The 19,392-nt window shown below is 40.8% G+C and overlaps 3 protein-coding genes across 3 annotated transcripts in view; 1 reads left to right on the forward strand and 2 right to left on the reverse strand.

Annotated features, from left to right (window-relative positions):
* Positions 1-2,657, reverse strand: part of cacna2d3 (calcium channel, voltage dependent, alpha2/delta subunit 3) — a gene marked incomplete at its 5' end in the record, with an annotated part of 38,960 nt that extends 36,303 nt beyond the window's left edge. The window contains 2 exons of the mRNA XM_083771650.1: positions 1,130-1,211; positions 2,530-2,657. Coding sequence (XP_083627776.1) covers positions 1,130-1,211; positions 2,530-2,657 — 210 coding nt within the window. The remainder of the gene's footprint in view (positions 1-1,129; positions 1,212-2,529) is intronic.
* Positions 2,658-6,452: 3,795 nt separating this feature from the next.
* On the forward strand, positions 6,453-11,793 carry LOC310862910 (parapinopsin-like; the record flags this gene model as incomplete). The annotated part of the gene is made up of 4 exons (XM_083771031.1): positions 6,453-6,792; positions 7,930-8,258; positions 8,811-9,053; positions 11,668-11,793. 4 exons carry the CDS (start codon positions 6,453-6,455, stop codon positions 11,791-11,793), a joined length of 1,038 nt encoding a protein of 345 aa, XP_083627157.1.
* Positions 11,794-15,153: 3,360 nt separating this feature from the next.
* The window catches only part of cacna1da (calcium channel, voltage-dependent, L type, alpha 1D subunit, a), a gene marked incomplete at its 5' end in the record, with an annotated part of 76,345 nt that continues 72,106 nt past the window's right edge, over positions 15,154-19,392 (reverse strand). Inside the window, 4 exons of the mRNA XM_083771587.1 lie at positions 15,154-15,633; positions 16,392-16,709; positions 18,739-18,842; positions 19,155-19,294. Coding sequence (XP_083627713.1) covers positions 15,328-15,633; positions 16,392-16,709; positions 18,739-18,842; positions 19,155-19,294 — 868 coding nt within the window. The 3' untranslated portion in view covers positions 15,154-15,327. The remainder of the gene's footprint in view (positions 15,634-16,391; positions 16,710-18,738; positions 18,843-19,154; positions 19,295-19,392) is intronic.

Raw genomic sequence — 19,392 nt, forward strand, 5'->3', positions numbered from 1 at the left:
TCAATCAATCAATACTATACTACAGTAGGCCTACATACTAATATTCTACGAATTACGTTTTAGGCCAATGGAGGATAAGACTAAATAATAATTAAACAAATATATAAAAAAAGAAAGAAAATATGTTTGTTTGCCAAAGCTGATGATATAAAAATGTTACTAAAACTAATGTAATTCTACAAGATAATCTATTCAGAATGTATAGGCCTAACCTATAAGGCTATAACCTCAAACGCAATGCATTGCTGCAGCTACACAATACACACTAGTACCAACGCTGATCTCCTGGTTTATGAGTCCTGCACATGCAACTCATATCCCAAAATTCCCAGCAATACAATACATCAATTATGACAAATATTGTCTATTTAACACTGTCATGTTTAAATTAACACTCAGAGTCAGACACATACAATGAACATGTATTTTCTGTGTACCTTCAAGGCACAACTCATACAACAAAACGATAATTCAGTAAATTCACACAACACAAACAAGACAGTCAAATTCAACACTGATCGACTGCCTCGAGGCCTCTGGATGTACGAGAGCACACCTCTGCCACCACCTGGCCAGAAAGGTACATTGCATAATTAATCTATGATACTGTATCTTGACGACCTGACCTAATCCTATACTGTTGGCTAGCTGTCATTCTGTGTATTTTCCTTACACACCTTCTCCATCCACACCTTCTCATCCCACCACGTTTATTCAATTTGTCTCCTTGTCGTGTTCATATCCCGCGGTTGGAACTCTTGACTCCAGAGAGTTTAACTGGAGAGATGAGATGAATCAGTGCTGTGGTTAATGGGCCGTATCGGACATAGCCCATCGCGCACGCACACACGCACACACGCACACACACACACACACACACACACCCACACACACACACACACACACACACACACACACACACACACACACACACACACACACACACACACACACACACACACACACACACACACACACACACCACACGCAGCTGAGTCCCTGCTAAACACACCTGTCTCCTCTGAAATCAGTATTCAGTTGAATGCCTATACTTGTACAAGACAGACAAAGGTAATTCTTATTTAATCAAGTCTATGTGAAGAGAGGCACAGAACAAAGAAAGTAATACCTTTTGCAGTAGTTGTGATCCAGAATATTTTGCAGAAATAGATTTAATTTCTCCACCAAACGCTGATGCCCATAGCTTCACACTTGAACACAAAGGAGGCAAACAGCATTTCAGCAAAAGCAATATAGGCCTACCACAAACACATAGGAACACATTTCTTCTCTTCCTGGAAGGATATAGGGAAATATATAGTTTTATCCTGACCTGTACATCCTGAATGTTATACTTATCAATGTGATTTGTGTATTATATGGAAATGGATGACGTGAGCTTAAATGGCACAAATGGGTCGATCTGAATACCTATATTTCATATATTTTATAGTGATTAGAAAACATTATACAGCTGAGCTAAGCCATTAAAATGAGCCAATTGGTTCTCCTGCATGCCCTTCTACATATACACATCAGGATCAGGCCATTAAAAAAGGACTTGAGCAGTATAGTTACACTTTGAACTTTCTCAAAACCCTATCAAACCTGAAACATTCAAAGACAGAGTAGCAACTTTATTATTATGATTATTTCGATTATTATTACATTTATTTGTATTATTATTATTAAAATAATATGATCTTATTTTTGTTTTTAATTTCAGTAATTTACTTTTTGTCGACTGTATTTAGAGACAAGCATCTCTAAACTTACAATAAATCTACTTAAATTGTTGCTCCAACTCTCCAACTTTAGGGAAATGCTGAGGCACAATATATTATAACAGAATATAAGATGGGAATCACTACACAATGGAAGAGTTCTGCAATGCAGTGTATTCACATTCTATACCTTTGTGAATATTCATGGCGATTATATGCATTGCTACAGATATATATATATCTAAGTTAAGACCTGAAAAAAGTTGTCAACAACTTTATTGTCTTCCTGTATATGGAGTATCATACTGTTGTACTGTTATTTTATTATTTTTCACAGAATAGCAGGTGTTATTTTCAAAAGTGAGTGAGACCCATCACTGATGGACCTTCATGAGTGGCCAATCGATGACGATAATATCACTTTTAGAAACCTAACGAAATATCTAAAAGATATCTGGGTTTATGAAGACTCATCTCACACCCTATATCCTTAATTGCATGCAACTATGTCAATAGTCACTAAAAGGCAAAATATATAAATTGTCTATGACAATCGATTTTAGTATGTGATAATTGTTGTTTTGTTTTAATTGTTTTTTTGTTGTTTTCATTGTGATTGTATGCATTACCGAAAAACAAAGCATAAAATGCGTGGATTAATAATGTCGTTTTCAAATATCTAAACTTCGAGAGTTGATGTGTAGAGTCAAACACTGAGGAATGTGCATACAGTAATGTAGGCTATAGTCTAAGTTCAGTTTCATAACTATAGTTTTCACAAGTTGTCAAACATCTTTTCACTCACACTGATAGTGGAATCCCTTGCTGTGACCCTACTGCCTCCGCCACGTTCATGCCGACAGCGATCCAGAAGAGAGGGATACTAGAGCAGCACATGATGTGACAAAAGAGCACCATCCAATTCCACTGCATCTTCGGGATTTTGTATACCTTTCCAACACGTTCTGGATTCCGGGTCTCGTTTCAATCCCGCGAACGGTCACCGCGCAATTGAAAGCTCAGTGCATTTCCACATCCCCCTCATCAGCTCAGAATGATACTCCCACTTACTTCCAAGGGGGGCATATGTCAGTCCCGAAGCGACTCCCGTGCCGAAAGAAAAGGATGGCCTTTCAAGCAACGGTCCTCATGGTTCTCAATCTCAGTATCTGGCCCTTCTCCACCAGAGTGCAGAGAGAGCGAGAGAGAGAGAGGGGGGGGGGGGGGGGGGGGGGGAAGAGACCCTAATCAGTTTGCAATATATGCCCCCAGTATAGTTTCTTATACCTTGTGTTTCTGAGCGGCATACCCCAGGCGTTTAGGAGATAACTGTCTGTTTGATCACGGCTCCAAGTGATCAAAGTGCAGTCAACTTGAATTGAATCAGAGTTTTGGGCTACTTGTGAGACAGAGAACCAAACCCCGCTGAGGATGCGCTCAAATGAGGATGCGCTCAGTCGAAGACAGGCAGTTTTTCTCTTCTTCTTCTAAATGCATGGGCAGCGATCTACTATAGCCATACTAGCCTATACTTTCAGGTTAGCCCGGTTTCAGAAACACTGGTTAAATTTGTGAAATTAGCCTATATACAAAATTCGTACAGCTACTATAGCACTGCTGGTAAAACCATTTGTGAAAATGGGTGCTCAGCTCACTCAGATTGTAGTAACTGAAACGATGTAATAGTTTCCGTTGAAATTTCAAATAAAAAGTTTGTATAATGCTGCTTTCAAGAGGAGTCCTCCGATATCTGATGTGCCGGGTGAGTAATGAGACTGCAGAGATTCTCTATAGACTGCATGCCGCACCAGCAGCAGTATCCTCAGAAAGAGCAGCTACTGTAGATGGCCGCATCGAGCGCTATTTGTCAGCCACTTGTCACTTTGGCGTGCCAATATAAGTGGACAATCAGTAAAAACCTGAGACATATAAAGACTTGACGTTTCTGTGGGCAATATTCATGGCGATTTATTAGTAAAAACCGAAGATATTGCCCTATCTGAAGTACGCTGATTAGCCTGCGATAATGATGTCAAGGCAGGGAAGGGGTTGATGTATCTCCCGCCACACATGCAGTGTTTCGACACGAGCCTTTATTAACTTAGTAATTGCGTCGTACATCAAATGCAAGAGGAGCCTGTACTGTCTGGGAGGTGTCGATAAGACACGCTCGAGACAATGCAGGCGTCGCTTGGATTTGATGACGAGCAATATCAGCCTCCTATATCTGACTGGGCCCCAATCACATCTGGCGGTTGCTTTAATGCTTTAATTAACTATCGACTCCAAATAAACAGTCTTGCAGCACAAAGGAAAGTCCCACCTATTTTTGCAAGAGACTTCAAGGGGCTGCAATTGCATTTACATTAAATATAATAGATTGGCCAAGTGCCTTCAATGACATTAGTGCCTTTTTTGCGGCAAAGATGTCTACTTGAATCACTTCTCCGCTTTCTCATTATTTCATGAACCCCATTATTATTGCAGGCTTAATGAGCCCGCAATAGCACGATCCAGATAAAATGAATGTAATTGATGCATTTTGAACGGACTGAACATAGGTCTGACAAAATGGTTAACTGATTTAAACTAAACTAAACAGCGCCTTTCGGGAACCACTTGCGCTGTCCATGGTGGCTCCAAAAATGCTGCAAGTGTATATGGATGATTTTCGGTGCTATCCTTGGTGCTGATTCTGGTTCCTAGTATAGGGCCTGGGTCTTGAACAAAGCGATACAAATAGGCATAAGCGTACTGCAGACTATACAATATCTATGTGAAATCAGAGACTAATGAATGATAGGCCGAGTAGATATGCTACTTAAAGCTACATTCTGGAACTATTTTAATGCATGAAACGTTTATCCAATCTGTTTATGGGCAAAAGGGCCCTGCACCAAAGTCATCGGACTACAAGGCAGCCCTCCCCATATCCACAATGAGGAGCAGTGCACCAAAGCATTAGCCCCAGGAAAGTGTTTCGTGTCTCCCAAACATCATTAAAATAAGATCTAGTTGCAAATTGGGTTGCAAAAAAGTATAACTCTTGGTTGCCATGCTTCCGTCATACAATACTATATATACTACTACTACTACTACTAATACTATAATAATAATTCAACCGGCCTTCGGCTGCGCCACGCCATCCAGGTGGCCATTGTATAGACCGTCGCAGTCCCGCCCCCTTTCAGTGGCACAGGAAATTATTCTCCATTCATTTTCTCCATAGGCTTTTCAAAAAGTATTTATTTAAAGACGGTTACACCGCGGACAAAGCCAACTCGGATCGTGACAAATCATGACAATAATTACAATGTTTTGGGCCGATCAAATAATTAGTAAGAAGAAAAACAAAACAAATAGTTTTGTATCCTGCCTTTATGTTCTTCTTTCAGATTATTTGATCGGCACAAAATATTGTGTTTGTTGTCATGATTTGTCACGATCCGAGTTGGCTTTGTCCGCGGCGTAACCGTCTTTATATAAATACCTTTTGAAAAGCCTATGGAGAAAATGAATGGAGAATCATTTCCTGGGTCACTCGTCGTTCTGAAAGGGGGCGGGCCTGCAACGCTCTATAGTACTGTACCATACTGTACTGTACCGTACTGCTGCGCCCTGTGTGTGTGTGTGGCCTATAATAATAAATGTAATAATAATAATATAGCATTCAGAGATTGTGTCTGGCTATGTGAGACTAATAAAGTGATGACTGCTGCTAGAGAGGTTTGGTCTTACATGTGGGAGACCCAGTTTCGAATCCTGCAGGTGAGACAGATTGCTATTGAAAACAGAGAATGGCAAGAATAAGCTTCATACTGTATATCTATATAGGCTATATCTGTGCTCAGTGTTGCTCACACATTTCAAGGAATGTGGCTATTTAGCCTATATCAATTTAGGCCTATACTGCTATACAAAAGCATGTGTTAATCAGATCCATATAATTCCCCTGTCCTCTGCTTGGATCCATACACTACATCCAACACTAATCCTTTCCTTGTCTTATTAACCTGGCCTAAATCTCTTAGAAGGTGGTTATGTTGCACTCTCTCATTAAAACCCCTGGTATGATGCTTTAACTCATTTCAAAGCAACATACCCATGGCATCTCTGTCATGTACAATTTAAGTAGTTTGTCCTGGCTTTGACAACATGGGAAATCAATACACAAAATGTGTGTGGGTTAATCAAGACAAGTTAAGGAAACACTAAGGGCTACAGAATCCAAAATGTCACTAAGAACAAATGAAGCTTAGCTTAGCAACTTTTAAATTAACCAAATCAAATTGTTCGGTTTTCTGTGGATTCAGACAGAGCTATATTATAAGTAACTCATCAAATCATGATCAGATCTATGTTATATTCCACTCCTAACTGCTACCATGCCACAGGAGGCTCAGTATAGGGGAGACAATTTATGGAGTGTCCCTCACTCGCGCACGCGCGCACACACACACACACACACACACACACACACACACACACACACACACACACACACACGACTCATTCCAGTCCTCCTTTTCTGAACACCTTTGCACAATCATGTGAGAGGTGCTGGATCAAGGATCAGCATTCAGAGGAATTACTCTTTGTTAAATCCAGATCAGAGGGACTTATTCTTATCTTGGACATGTAATCTGACACATGACCCAATATCAATCTCATAGAGTGGAGTTGTGGGCTGTTGGACAGTTCTCAGCAAAGTGCGCCAGTGTGTGATCCATGAATCCCTCTTCCGCCGCACCGAACACAGTCTCCTACTTGGGCCCAGAGTGGGACCCACCGGCGCCACCGCTGTCCAGGGCAGGTTTCATCTCTCTCTCCATCATCATGGCAATGTTCACGGGCCCTGCCATCGTTCTCAACGCTACAGTGATTATTGTGTCCCTCATGCACAAGCAGCTGAGGCAGCCACTCAACTATGCTCTAGTGAACATGGCTGTGGCTGACCTAGGCTCAGCAATGACAGGAGGTGTACTCTCTGTAATCAACAATGCCCAGGGGTACTTCTCCCTGGGAAGAGCAGGCTGTGTGATGGAAGGCTTCACAGTGTCACTGTGTGGTGAGTAATGCTTCATTTATACTCTACAATACTGTACAAGCTCTCGGTCTCCCATGCATGCATGGGAGACAGAGAGTGCAACACCTCAGAATAGAAGAAACGGGGAACAATTGGACAATAGGGAATTTATTTCTGCCACGTGGTTAATAACTTACAGATTCAATAAAATACTAAGGTAAAATAACAGGACAATTCTTCAGTTTGAACTAAAGCATTGTTGTATGTCTAGACTAGTCATGTTCTCTTCGCCTTTCATGTATTTATTCTTCTATACTTTATTGTAACTCAACCACCTAATTAGACCCATAAAGCCCTGTCGCCATGCTGCCCACACGATATGAGTTTACTATTTCTTGATTACATATGATTGTGGTTGCATTGTGCTCCACAGTCACTATAACTATATGTACAGTGACGTGTTTGTTTGGTAGCCCCAGCTGGTGATGTCTCACCTGCATAAGAGAGACAATGGTTCCATTCTGCTACTATTTACAGAACCTGCCACATTGTTCCTCCACTTGCATTAGCAGCATTCCATACCTGTATTTAAAATAGGAATATTTCACATATCTGACATGTTTTCCTTGCTAATTTCCTTCTGCATACCCCTTTCTTTAAACTGCAAATGTCTAGAGCTTGTACAACAGAGGAATTATATATATATATATATATAGAGAGAGAGAGAGAGAGATAGATAGATAGATAGATAGATAGATAATCTGTTGATGGATGAATGGGGTGGGGAGTCTGACTACAACATAATCAAGATACTGTATGCAAATACTACACCTCGCTCCTAGCCTGATTGTCAGACTCTGAACCTCCAGCTCTTGAAGCAGTGCGCTCAGTGGAGTGGGCGGGGTCTATGGGCTGGAAACCATGGCTACTTAATGTGGTGGTAGACACACCTGGAGGACACCTTCACACTATGCTCCTATGTGGTGATGGTGGACACTGGACACACCACCTGAAGGACAGCTTCGCTGCAACCAAATTGAATGTTTGTTCTTTGCATTCCTGCAGTAATTTCAGGGAGAATATAATGCCCTGTTGACGTTTCATGATGCCAAATAGTCATAATAATAATAATCATTAACAACATTGAAAATAATGAGGTTTACTCTGTCTTGTATGCAGGAATCACATCTCTGTGCACTGTTGCTCTGATAGCAGTGGAGAGGATGTTTGTTGTATGCAGGCCTCTCGGACCGATGTCCTTCCGACCGAAGCATGCAGCGGGAGGCATGGCTTTGTCTTGGCTGTGGTCCCTCATATGGAATGTGCCACCTCTGTGTGGCTGGGGTCGGTATGAACTGGAAGGGGTGGGGACCTCCTGTGCACCGGACTGGCACAGTCGAGACCCTATAAACATCTCGTATGTCCTGTCATATTTCACCCTGTGCTTTGCCATACCATTTGTCATCATCTTGACATCCTACACAAAACTAAGCTGGACCTTACACCAGGTGCGGTATAGCCTCTTCCATCTAGCTCTGTTCAGTATCCAGTGGTGGAAAAGTAAAATATTAATATAAAAATTTAGCCTACTTAAAGTAGGCAATAAAAGTAGAAAGTAGGCTACTTATGCACAATGTCCATTGCACAAGTTTTCTAAAGTATGAAAATGAATAAAAAAAAAAAAAGCAGATCTACAAGCTCACAATGCGTTGCATCATGACGTATTGTGAGCTTGTAGATCGGCTATTTTCAAATGGCCAAAATATATATATAGGGCTGAAGTGGTTAATGTATGTTTTATAATAATAATAAAAATCTAGAAAGTAACAATAGTAACTAAACTTTTAAAATAATTGTAGTGGAGTAAAAGTACAATATTTGCTTACTGAAAATGGAAAATACTTCAGTAATGTAAAACATACCCTAAAATTGTACTTAAGTGCATAGTACTTGAGTAAATGTACTTTACAGTTTACGCCATTGGTATTTCCATCTACAAATGTCCACCTTTTCATGCATCCACAATATACTGTATGCCCCTTTCATTACATTGTGTTCAGGTGTCTAAGATGAGCTGTGTGGAAGGTGGTGCAGCAGCCAAAGCAGAAATGGCTGTGGCTCGCATGGTGGTCCTTATGGTAACGGCATTTCTGGTTAGCTGGTTGCCCTATGCCAGTCTTGCCCTGTTTGTGATATTCAACCCTGATGTGAAGATTCATCCACTGGTCGGCACCATGCCTGCATACCTGGCAAAGAGCAGCACTCTTTACAACCCCATTATCTACATCCTCCTCAACAAACAGGTACTGTAAAAACGACTGCACAGTGTAGGCTGTACCGCTGCGCTGTAGTATAGGCCTATAGCTTATTTTATCTCCTCGGTGTGCTAGTGACCTGTTTCCTATGGCACATACTGTAAGACTTTGCGTTTTGTTGCTGTGTTGCCAGATTTAGCAAGAGAAACAAGTGGCCAGGTCTATGAAAAAAGCACAATGACGCATTGTGAGGTTGTACATGTTTAAAATTATATTGAGAATAATTTGAAATATTTTGAATATTCTTTAAACATTTGAACAAAAATGGCACAAAATATTTTCAGATGGATGTCCGTGGACAATAGCCTATTCATCTGGGGTTCCTTGACGTGAAGAAATGTGGGAACCACTGGTTTAAACAACATTAGAAAGCAAGCCCAAATAAGAAACTGTACTGTTGTTGTACCCAAAAAAACACAACCAGCAACTACCAATAATTTATTTACAAGCGACTTTACAGAAAAATAAGCCAAATATCGCTATAATAAGCAGACATGGAAACACTGGTGAAGGAAGTGAAGCACACACAGGAGCTCAGTACATTACCACCGAAACAGGTGAATAACTGCAACAGAAGAGAGCATGCTAACTAAGGACTAGCTGTGGAATGTGCTGGTAAGTTCAGCACACCAGCACCATCTAGTGAAACATAAAGATAATACCTAATTTTATAATTCCTTCTTGATAACTGTGTAGCCTATAATTGTCTCCACCAGGCCAAAGGCATGGGGGGATTAGGGGATAGAATGTTTTGCACCCCGTCCGTCCATCCGTCTGTCTGTGGACAGCTAATGGCCCGGTTTTTCAAAGGACACCTGTTACACCATGGTGTAAGAGGTATCGTGTTGCACATGCTCAGTTGCCCTCTAGGCCGCACATGAAGCCTGTGTGTGCCTAATTGGCTGTCAAACACAACAACATAGAAATACACAACTTAGACTAGAGCACAGCCATCCTCATTGCGCACGTAAGGCCTCCTGCATGAATACACAAACCTGTTTCCCTAAAGCCTCTTTAGCCTACACACACCTGTCGACATGTGGCAGTATTAAAACCATTCTCAGAGAAATGTGTGGTGCGAGTGGTGACTTTCTTCATCTCATTTAAACTTTGAAATTACGGCCTACTTCAGCATCAAAGAAATTAAATTAAGAGTGAAGAGAGCCTACTGTCAGCTGTCCAGCAGTCCAAATATTATGAAATTATAGACCCGAGTATTGCGTGGCACATCTATGCACGGAATGTCTATGTTCACAGGCTTCATGTGCGGCCTAGAGGGCAACTGAGCATGTGCAACACCATACCTCTTACACCATGGTGTAAGAGGTCTCCTTTGGGAAAATGGGCCAATCGCTGGTACCGCTGGCTTGATCAGCCAACTTCTACACAGACACTCCTTGGATGCCAGAGCTGAACCTCTGGCCCAATTTTTTCACATGGGCCTGTTATAGCGCCACCAAGAGGCAGATGTTTTGACACCTACAGATTTTGTCCAAACATCACCAAATTGGTCTCTCTATAGCCACTAAATTAAACGGACCGTACTTTTGTATGTATTATAAGCGCTCCTATCCAGCAGAATAACAAACGCTCCAACTGATATCTCAAGGTTGTTTATTTCCCCAAGACAACGTGAAAAAACACAAAACTTAACAAATATTCTTTTAAACACAATGAAACATGAAATATGAATGTCCTTGTTGTCAGTCAATCATGATGTCCGTATTATATATAAACAAACACAATGATATGTACACAAACAATTAAACGATCGACAGAAGTACAACACGGTTTACAAACAAAGAAAACAACAACATGTAACATACCGTGTGCGCCTTCTGCAGATTATTTTAGGAGAGCTACGTTATCTTCTCTTATATTCTTTATCTTCTCTTATATTCTTTATTTAAGGACACTCTTTTTAGACGTGGGAAGAGCTCCTTGCACCACTGAAAGTCACGCTTGTTCTGACTGAGTTCAGCTCACACAGGTGCAATCAATGCTGCCTCACTCTAATCACAGGGCTCTGCTCCTGCATGACCTTCTACGACCTACGTCATAATGAACAGCAATAAAGGACCAGGCACCACACACAGCATACAAATACAATATGTACCCAAATAAACATACATATAATATGTTCACATATTATACATTTTCAGAAAGGTAAGCAATAAAACAGAAAATTACAAAATACCCATTGCTGGGACAGCTACATGTATTGTTAGGTTTAGGATAATAAAGTTGTAGAAACACTGCAGCATTAAACTTTAGGCAGACTGGGATTACGGATCTTTTCAACATAACATTGACTTCAAAAAGTTTGTAAGATTGGTCCGTTTTGAACAAAATGCTTCAAATCATGAACGCGGCGTGCGATATATTATGTGACATTTCACGCGTACATTCCCAATAGGCCAGGGAAGAAATCCCACGTGATCTTTTCCACATTGGCCTGTGGAAGCAAATGCCTCAGCGTCCAATTGCCGTGAAAGGCAAAATGCCATACTTTTCACAATAACTGTCCTGTGCTCTGAAGGGCACTTTTTCTAGTCGTAGTCTGTAACATCAAGTTGAATGCATATTTGTGTCGTTCGATCAGTTCCGTAGATATGCTCTGCCGTTTCTGCTGTGTGCCAGACAGCCCTGGGGAGAAGAAGATGTAGAGATTCAAACAACTGTGGAGTCTGCAAGCAAAGTGTGTCCCACTCTGTCTCCTGAAATATAGGTTACAGAGACCTAGTTACAACATACACTCTTGTCCACTGTTGAACTGCATTATTGATAAGATGTTACCTGAAGCACTGACATGTCAATTAATGTTTATACCTCTGTGAGACAATTATGCAGATTTCATTAGTGATTTTTGTTATTGTTAAATATATAATGTTCAATTGTGAATTTGTGATTGATGAAGCTGCTGTAAAATATGTTTTGGAATGAAGTATGTTTTGGAATGCAAACTACAACTACATACAAGAAAGAGCGGATTGCATTTCAGTTTAAGTTTATTCAATAATAATCATTAGAAAATAAAATATTAGTATTGATTTAAATAAAGTCAAGGCTAAAATCAAATGGAAAAATACAAAAAATGTATTATATACAAAACCTAAAGGGTTATAGTAAAGCATTTGCTACTAAAGAGAAATGATGTTTACTGAATAAAAACATTACAGAGCAAATATCAAGACTATCAAGTAGAGAACATTACCATGGGTCTTTCCAGAGTTTTGTACATTGTTTTTCTTTCTTTCTTTTTTTTGTTTTACATTATATCTTATTTTAATACATCTTTAAGAACATGAATAGTTGTAATAGTAGAATTGTAATCATAACAATATGATGAAAATGAATAAAAACAATCAAATCAAAAGATGTTTCTCTGTAAACCGGTATTTTACCATTTTATTTTTTCTTACCCACAGACAGAGGAACAGTGCACCTTGAAAAAGTTGTTTTCCCTCTTTCAATACTCTTTCAGTCCCAGCATTGTAAGGTGAGGTGTAAATGACAAATATAGAGTTCACTAAACCATACACAGTCACAAAAGGTACAAAAATGTCTCACCTTAATACACAAATGTTTAGAAAAGGAGAAACAAAAGCACTATACAGTTACTTGTGCAAAGACAAACAGCTATGTGCTAATATTTAAATACCATTGGTATAGAGTGAACCAAATAATATTTTCTTCTTTTTTCAGGAATTCCCTGACATGAGGTAAAAGTAAGTTGTTTTTTTTATCTTTAGTTTAACACAACTTCTGAAAAATGTTTACAAAATAATGCATATCTTCAGTTCATCAGTACTATAAGGCCTGATATATACTTAGTTGCGCACCAGTGTTACACAGAAAACAGCAGAGCTACAAGCTCACAATGTGTAGCACCGCAATGCATTGTGAGCTTGTAGATCAGCTATTTACGATGCGCGACACAATGCACAACCAAGTACAAATCAGGCATAATTGCTACTAATAGTACAATGTGCCTGTTATGTGCATTGGTCCTTTTATGACAGCCATCAACAAAAGGACAAGAACACATCAAACAACAATTCAAAGAGCCCTTTCAATGTGCACAAAGTGGAAAACCTACATTTTCATTACAGTATTCGGTTGAATTAGAGTACATTATGCACTCGACTACAAATCAAACACTCATGAACTTCCGATCACATAGGTGTCTTAAGCCTAATTTATACTTGGTTACACAATCATGTAATTCAACAGATATTCTGTTATTTTATCTCAAAACGTTCATCGAGCGACATGGTTGTCTAACAAAGTATGAATATGTCCTTACCTTAAACATCCTCTGTGCTAATTCAAACTCTCCAGAGTAACATCAATGCCTATAAAAGGCTATTTCAACATTTTCTTTTCTCCCATTGTCATTATTGTCATACATAAATAATTTCTTGATCAGAAAACAAAAGGATGAAATATTTCTTTATGACTAGCATGTGTTCAGGACTGGTTCACTCTGCCTATATCCTCAATTCAAAAGTACAGTACGAGGAAAAGTACAAAGCAAACGAAAGACTGGTTTCAAGGGGCAGCATCACCCTATGCAGTTCAATTCTCTTATTAAAACTCTCTGACAGACAAGTAGACACATTGATATGTTGTCCCCGATGCTTAACGAGGTATACTTTATGCAGGAACCAGACAGGCTGGGAGAGAGAAGGGGGGTGGGGGTTTAGTATTGCTTAGCCTCTCTCCAGCTGGGACACGTAACTGCTATCTAGCCACCTCCCGACCTAGACCACAAAAGCATCTGTCACCTGCAGACAGAGTTGGATGTGTATAAGCCTTTAACACAGGCTATGTTCCGAGCCCTCACACACACAACATGAAGGCTATGGTGTGATTAGGAAGATTTAGTTCAAAGGGATGGATGAAATCACACCATGATCAACATAACAGCACGTCCTGGAAAATCCCAACACCAGATTAGTCATATATCCCTGTTATTAACATAACATTATCATTTCTTCTCTTCTTTCTTTCAGCAGCAAAAGGCATTTCAGTAGGGACTGATGAAACCATAGGTTTGAGTTTGATATAAACAAAAATAAAACAAAAAAGCAGCATTGTTTATGCACTATGCATTTCAGATTATTGTGCATGCCCTGCACAAAATATGCAAACACATCGGTATAAAAGTTTAGCACAGGAGGTTTACCTTCCAAAATGCTCCTTTAAAGGGGGGCGTAACCTTATGCAACTGGTGTTGGTTTGGTGAAATAACACATACAGCACTCCTCCTTTGCTGATAAAGACATTTGCATATCTTGTGCAGTATTGTTGTTACACAAGCATAACCTCTTAAAATGCTATTTTCACAGGCAAATTAAAGGGTGCATATTAGCAAAACAGAAAAGGCAAACAAATGTCATACCAAATAAAATAAAACAATTCTGGCATAATAAGGATTCACAAGGGTCCATATTGCTGATCTTTTAAATGGTACACAATTACAAAATATAGAATTCTCTTTACAAAGATTTCTTTTTTATATGTTACAATTCATTTACAGCATGTCAACTATGAAATATTTATCAGTCTATTCTAAAATTAAAACAACCTGCCTGCTAGTGCATTTATCACAAATGCTTTTGTCGCATCAAAAGTGTGTATCTCAAGTTGAATGATGCTATAAGTAGGACAGATATTTCCTGCATAAAATGGTACAACCCTACTGGTGCTCTTCTCACGTTTGAGTCATCTAAAGCAATCCGGTAATGGCCTGGGATCAAGTTCTAATCACTAAGGAGGGGATGTATGCCTTTCTATGCTTGCATTGAAAACTTGCATGATATGCCGATCCTTTATAAAGTGACTGAGGTAATGACATCTTACATCTGATTGTCATCACCCGAATAGGCCCGCCCTCCAGAATCTCACACTTTTGCCAATGTGTCCATCTCCTTGACTGACAACAATGTCTTGATCTTTGATTGGCTGCAGGCAGAGCCAGTGTGTCTCCTCCGAGTCATGGCCTTTGACAGGAAGGTATGGACAGCTCATTGTGTGCAGCAGTGGTGGTAGCTGGCTCTGGGCACTAACCTCGTTTCCCTGGCAGGTGGAGCGAAAATCACTGGACGGACCTAATGTGTCTCTCTTCTAGGTGCCTTTTCTCTTCAATGTAAAAGGCACTTCTTTTGGTCAGAGCCAATAGATGCATTTATTTAGTTATCTTTTTTATTTCACTCATAGTCTTAAAAAGGTTCTAATTTAAGTAATCCACCACCCGCTGCTATAAAGTTGTGATGCATATCATCTCATCTGCCAGATCCTCCTCATAGGGAGCTCTGGGCTCCGCCTCAGGCTCCTCGTCGCTGTAGCTGACCACTGTGTCCTGCAGGTCAAAGTCTCGTGCATGCACAACGGGGAACACGTTGAGTCCGTTAGCGGTCGGTGCGACCCCTCCGTTGAGCAGGTGGCTGGCTGCGCTCTCCATCTCATCAATGGTCATCTCACAGGCGTCCGCTATCTCATGCTTGGTGGCGGCGACAAACTTGGGGTCCTTGGCGAATCTTCCAAGCCCTTCTGATATTAACACCTGTTAAAAAAACAATACAAATATGACCAAATGTGTTTGTGATGCTCTTCAGCATTGGGATTATTTTAAATTTGAATTTATTTTTAGTACACCTTGCCGTAACACCATGTGTCAATAAAAATTGAATGTTGTGGCACATCAAGGATGCACTAAAGAACGGTTGAGACAGCATGTGAAGTCTTAAATATACACCCACCGACCAACTGAGATCATTGATTTAGTCTAAAAGTCAACTTGTGCTTAGGAAAGGTTCTGTGTGCTAGCAGTGTTTAAGTAAAGTGAAGGTTTAGGGATGTCTGTTCAGGCAAGGTAGCATTTGACATGTTTTTTCACTATAGACCGTCTCTTGTATAGATAATTCTAAATGGAGCAGTACAGGAACTTTTGGGAGAGACCGCAGGGTGCTTTAGTACCAGGGTCAGGTGGGACAGATCATCATATTGACTCATTTGATGCTCACTTGCTACACATGCTGGGAGGACACAAATAAGAATTTTGTGTTTTGTTTTGTTTTTCAGAATCAGTTTGCGCATATGAGGAATTTGTCTTGAAGAGACTCAAAATCAACATTTTATTTCACTTTGTGAAACCATGTCTGAAATGACCGTTTCACTGTCATTTTATGTTATGTTTTCTAATGTACATTTAACCTGTAATTTAGAAAACATACGTGTTAAAAATATGCTTGATTACGGCTCATAATCGGCCCGTTATCTTTGAGCTGATCTGGGCACCTATACTGTAGCTTCAAGACTCACCGCCTCCACCAGGCTGGTGGCGCTGCCTCTCTTCTGGTGGTACTGGTTCCGGTATTCAGGGGGAACCTGCAGGTGGACTGGTGAGTAGGTCCTCTGGGAGTACTCGGGGTCGTCCGTGTACCAGGAGCTCTTGCGCACCAACACCTGGCTGCTCGCATTGCTTTCCCTGTGGGGGCGGTCCACCCGGATCAGCGGGGTGTAGTATGGCGACTGCTCTTTACTGGCTGGAGTGGCAGGGGGCGTGGCCCAGGAGCGGGTGGAGCGGGTGGGCGAGAGACGGTGGGCCCTGCTGGAGTCCAGGCCTGCTACAGCCATGACCTGACGGTGCAGAAGAATACAACCTTCACTCATAGCTGGCTCACAAGCTATTGACCATTAACATGCAAGTGTGACAGTAAGGTGACTTCAACCCACGTGACTGAGAGGAGTGGAGTGATAACACAAATACAAGTGCAAAAGTCCAAACTTGGTGTGTGTAAAACATTTAATTTAATTTAGTGTTACTGTCACGGGGCAGCCCGTGCCCTATAGACTACAGAGGAACAAACAGGCATATTCTACTACACAGCTGCTTCCATTTAACAGCAAGCCGGTGGGGAGGACTGTGTGACTGGACATTAGTGTTGCATGTTGTTCTTATTTTATTATTTGTACATGAGAATTATAAAAGGACACAAAGATGGTGCATGGGTTTTAACAGAATTTCTGTTGATTGGGAATTGTGTTTAATGATTGTGTGGCACCTGGCTCTCCTGCAGTACTGGTGATCCCCTTGATTGAGTGGGGGAAGGTACCAAGTGCTATAGAGTCTGTCTTATGTTTCAAGAGCTCTTGTGCTATATGTTCTCTTATGTCAAGGATTTGGTGCCTGAAATGTATTTGGAATAGGTTTAGTAAAACCGTATATAATTGTGTAAATCAACTCATGGGCCATGGTTTGCCTTATTTGAGTTAAGTGGTTACCAATTAGTTCTGTGTCTTGGTATGGTCTCACCCAGTATAAAAGGGAGGCTGCAGGATGCCGAGGTTCGGTAGTGGCTTGGGCAACAATCAGGTAACACCCAGGGAGAGCTGCTAGGGGTCCCTTTTTGGAAGGGTTTATAGCCTAATACAGTTTCTTAAGTTCTGGGTTTTTGTTTCCTAATTTGCTCCTAAGTTTCTTTCTTTTCAAAATCTTTTTATTTTCGTTTTATAACAGTATGCGTGTCAAGTCACAGATTCATAGTAAAATTAAAATTAAAACATTTTAGTATCAGTGACTGTGGGGTAAACAAACGTACTGTATAAATCACGGAGATCGTGGGCAGACATATTAAGAAGACTGTTATTGTGCAAAACATGGCCCTTCAAGACAAAAGAAAAACGAAAAACATTTTCTCCCCAATTTAGTATAGCCAATTTCCAATTCCCTAGCCCCTCTACAAGTACTCCATCTCTGCTAACCCCCACAATCAGTCATTGGGAGGGTGAAGAAAGCCTCAGGTCTCCTCCGATACCCGGGCCGTCAAGCCAACATCTTCTTTCCACCCGACAGTGAAAGGTCTCACTAGGGGGGCGTAACGCAGTTGGAGGTACACGCTATCCCCCCCACCTCCTCCCTCCCCTGAACAGGCGCCCTGACCACTTGTGGGGATCATCAATGCAGCGACAAAGATGAACCCAAGCTAAGTTTCATCTGTCTTTTTATGAGTTTAGTCTTCAGTGTTTTGTGGTCTGTTAAGCCTTCCACTGTAAATACGGCTGCATCGGGGAAGAATAAAACACTCTAAATGGTATTGCTGGATTCTATTCACTTTTTGGAGCCTTGGCCACTCGGCCAACTTTACAGTTACCAAAGTGTTAACAAGTTACAATCCAGAACTTATTTATATGAATACAACATTATTTTAATCAATATGTATGGTAGAGTATGTTAGTACAGTACACTAGACTAGGATTAACTCCTTTTGCAGTTTTCTGATCCGGTCAGATCTTTGCGTCAGGCATACCATGGCAGAAACTAAAATTGTGCTCATCCAATATCATTCCTCACGACTAGATTAACCCATTTAGACCCGATGCAGAGATTTCTGAAAAAAACTCACATTTTTATTCAAAAAATGAATATGTCATGGTCAGCATCATTTGTTACTGGTATGATACTGACCACGAATACTTAAATGATACTGACCATAATACTGACATTATAGCGACATCTAAAATGACGCAGATGCAGTGCCAGATTTAAAGGTAAAAAGACATATAGTTAAAAAGCATACGTTAAACAGTAAATGGATTAAATTGGGGGGGAACAAAAACAAAGCGGTGACAAATGGAAACCATTTTGAGGGTGCAGTGAGTGTGTCACCTGGTGCTGCATTAGGTGCAGTGGCAGCGCAGTGCGCTGGTGAGGCAGCTCATCCTGGCTGCTCTGCCTGCGCAGACACTCAAAGTAGGACGGCCTCCTGTGCCCTGTACATGTGAGGAGTGGACCAGTGTGAGGAGTGGACCAGTGAGTGAGCAACATGCAGGGAAACCAGTGGTGTAAACTCACTGTAAAGTAACTAAGTACAGTATTTCCAATGTACAGTACTCCACTACATCTCAGAGGCAAATGCTATATTTTTTACTCCACTACGATTATTTGACAACTTTAGTTACTAGTTACAGTACTTTGTAGATTTTTATTATTATTACAAATAACACGCGCGCGCACGCACGCACGCACACACACAATCACACACACACACACACACACACACACACACACACACACACACATACCTTGAGGTGTGACAGGAAGCCGGCGTCTCTTTGGTGACCGCCGCGAGTCGCGGTAGAGAGGCTGCTCGTCATCGTCATAGTAACTGTCTGGGTGATGGTAGCCTTTGGGAGTCTCATACTCTGTGTCGCTGTTCTGGTACCTGTTAACATCATTTCTCATGAGACTTCCAGGAAGGCAACACTTTGGGCACTAGAACCAATGTGTAATGACGGAACTTCGTACTTTTTATAGGAAAGC

Source organism: Protomyctophum parallelum (assembly GCF_964188405.1).
Source record: "Protomyctophum parallelum genome assembly, chromosome: 8".
In the NCBI taxonomy this organism is placed as follows: Eukaryota; Metazoa; Chordata; class Actinopteri; order Myctophiformes; family Myctophidae; genus Protomyctophum; species Protomyctophum parallelum.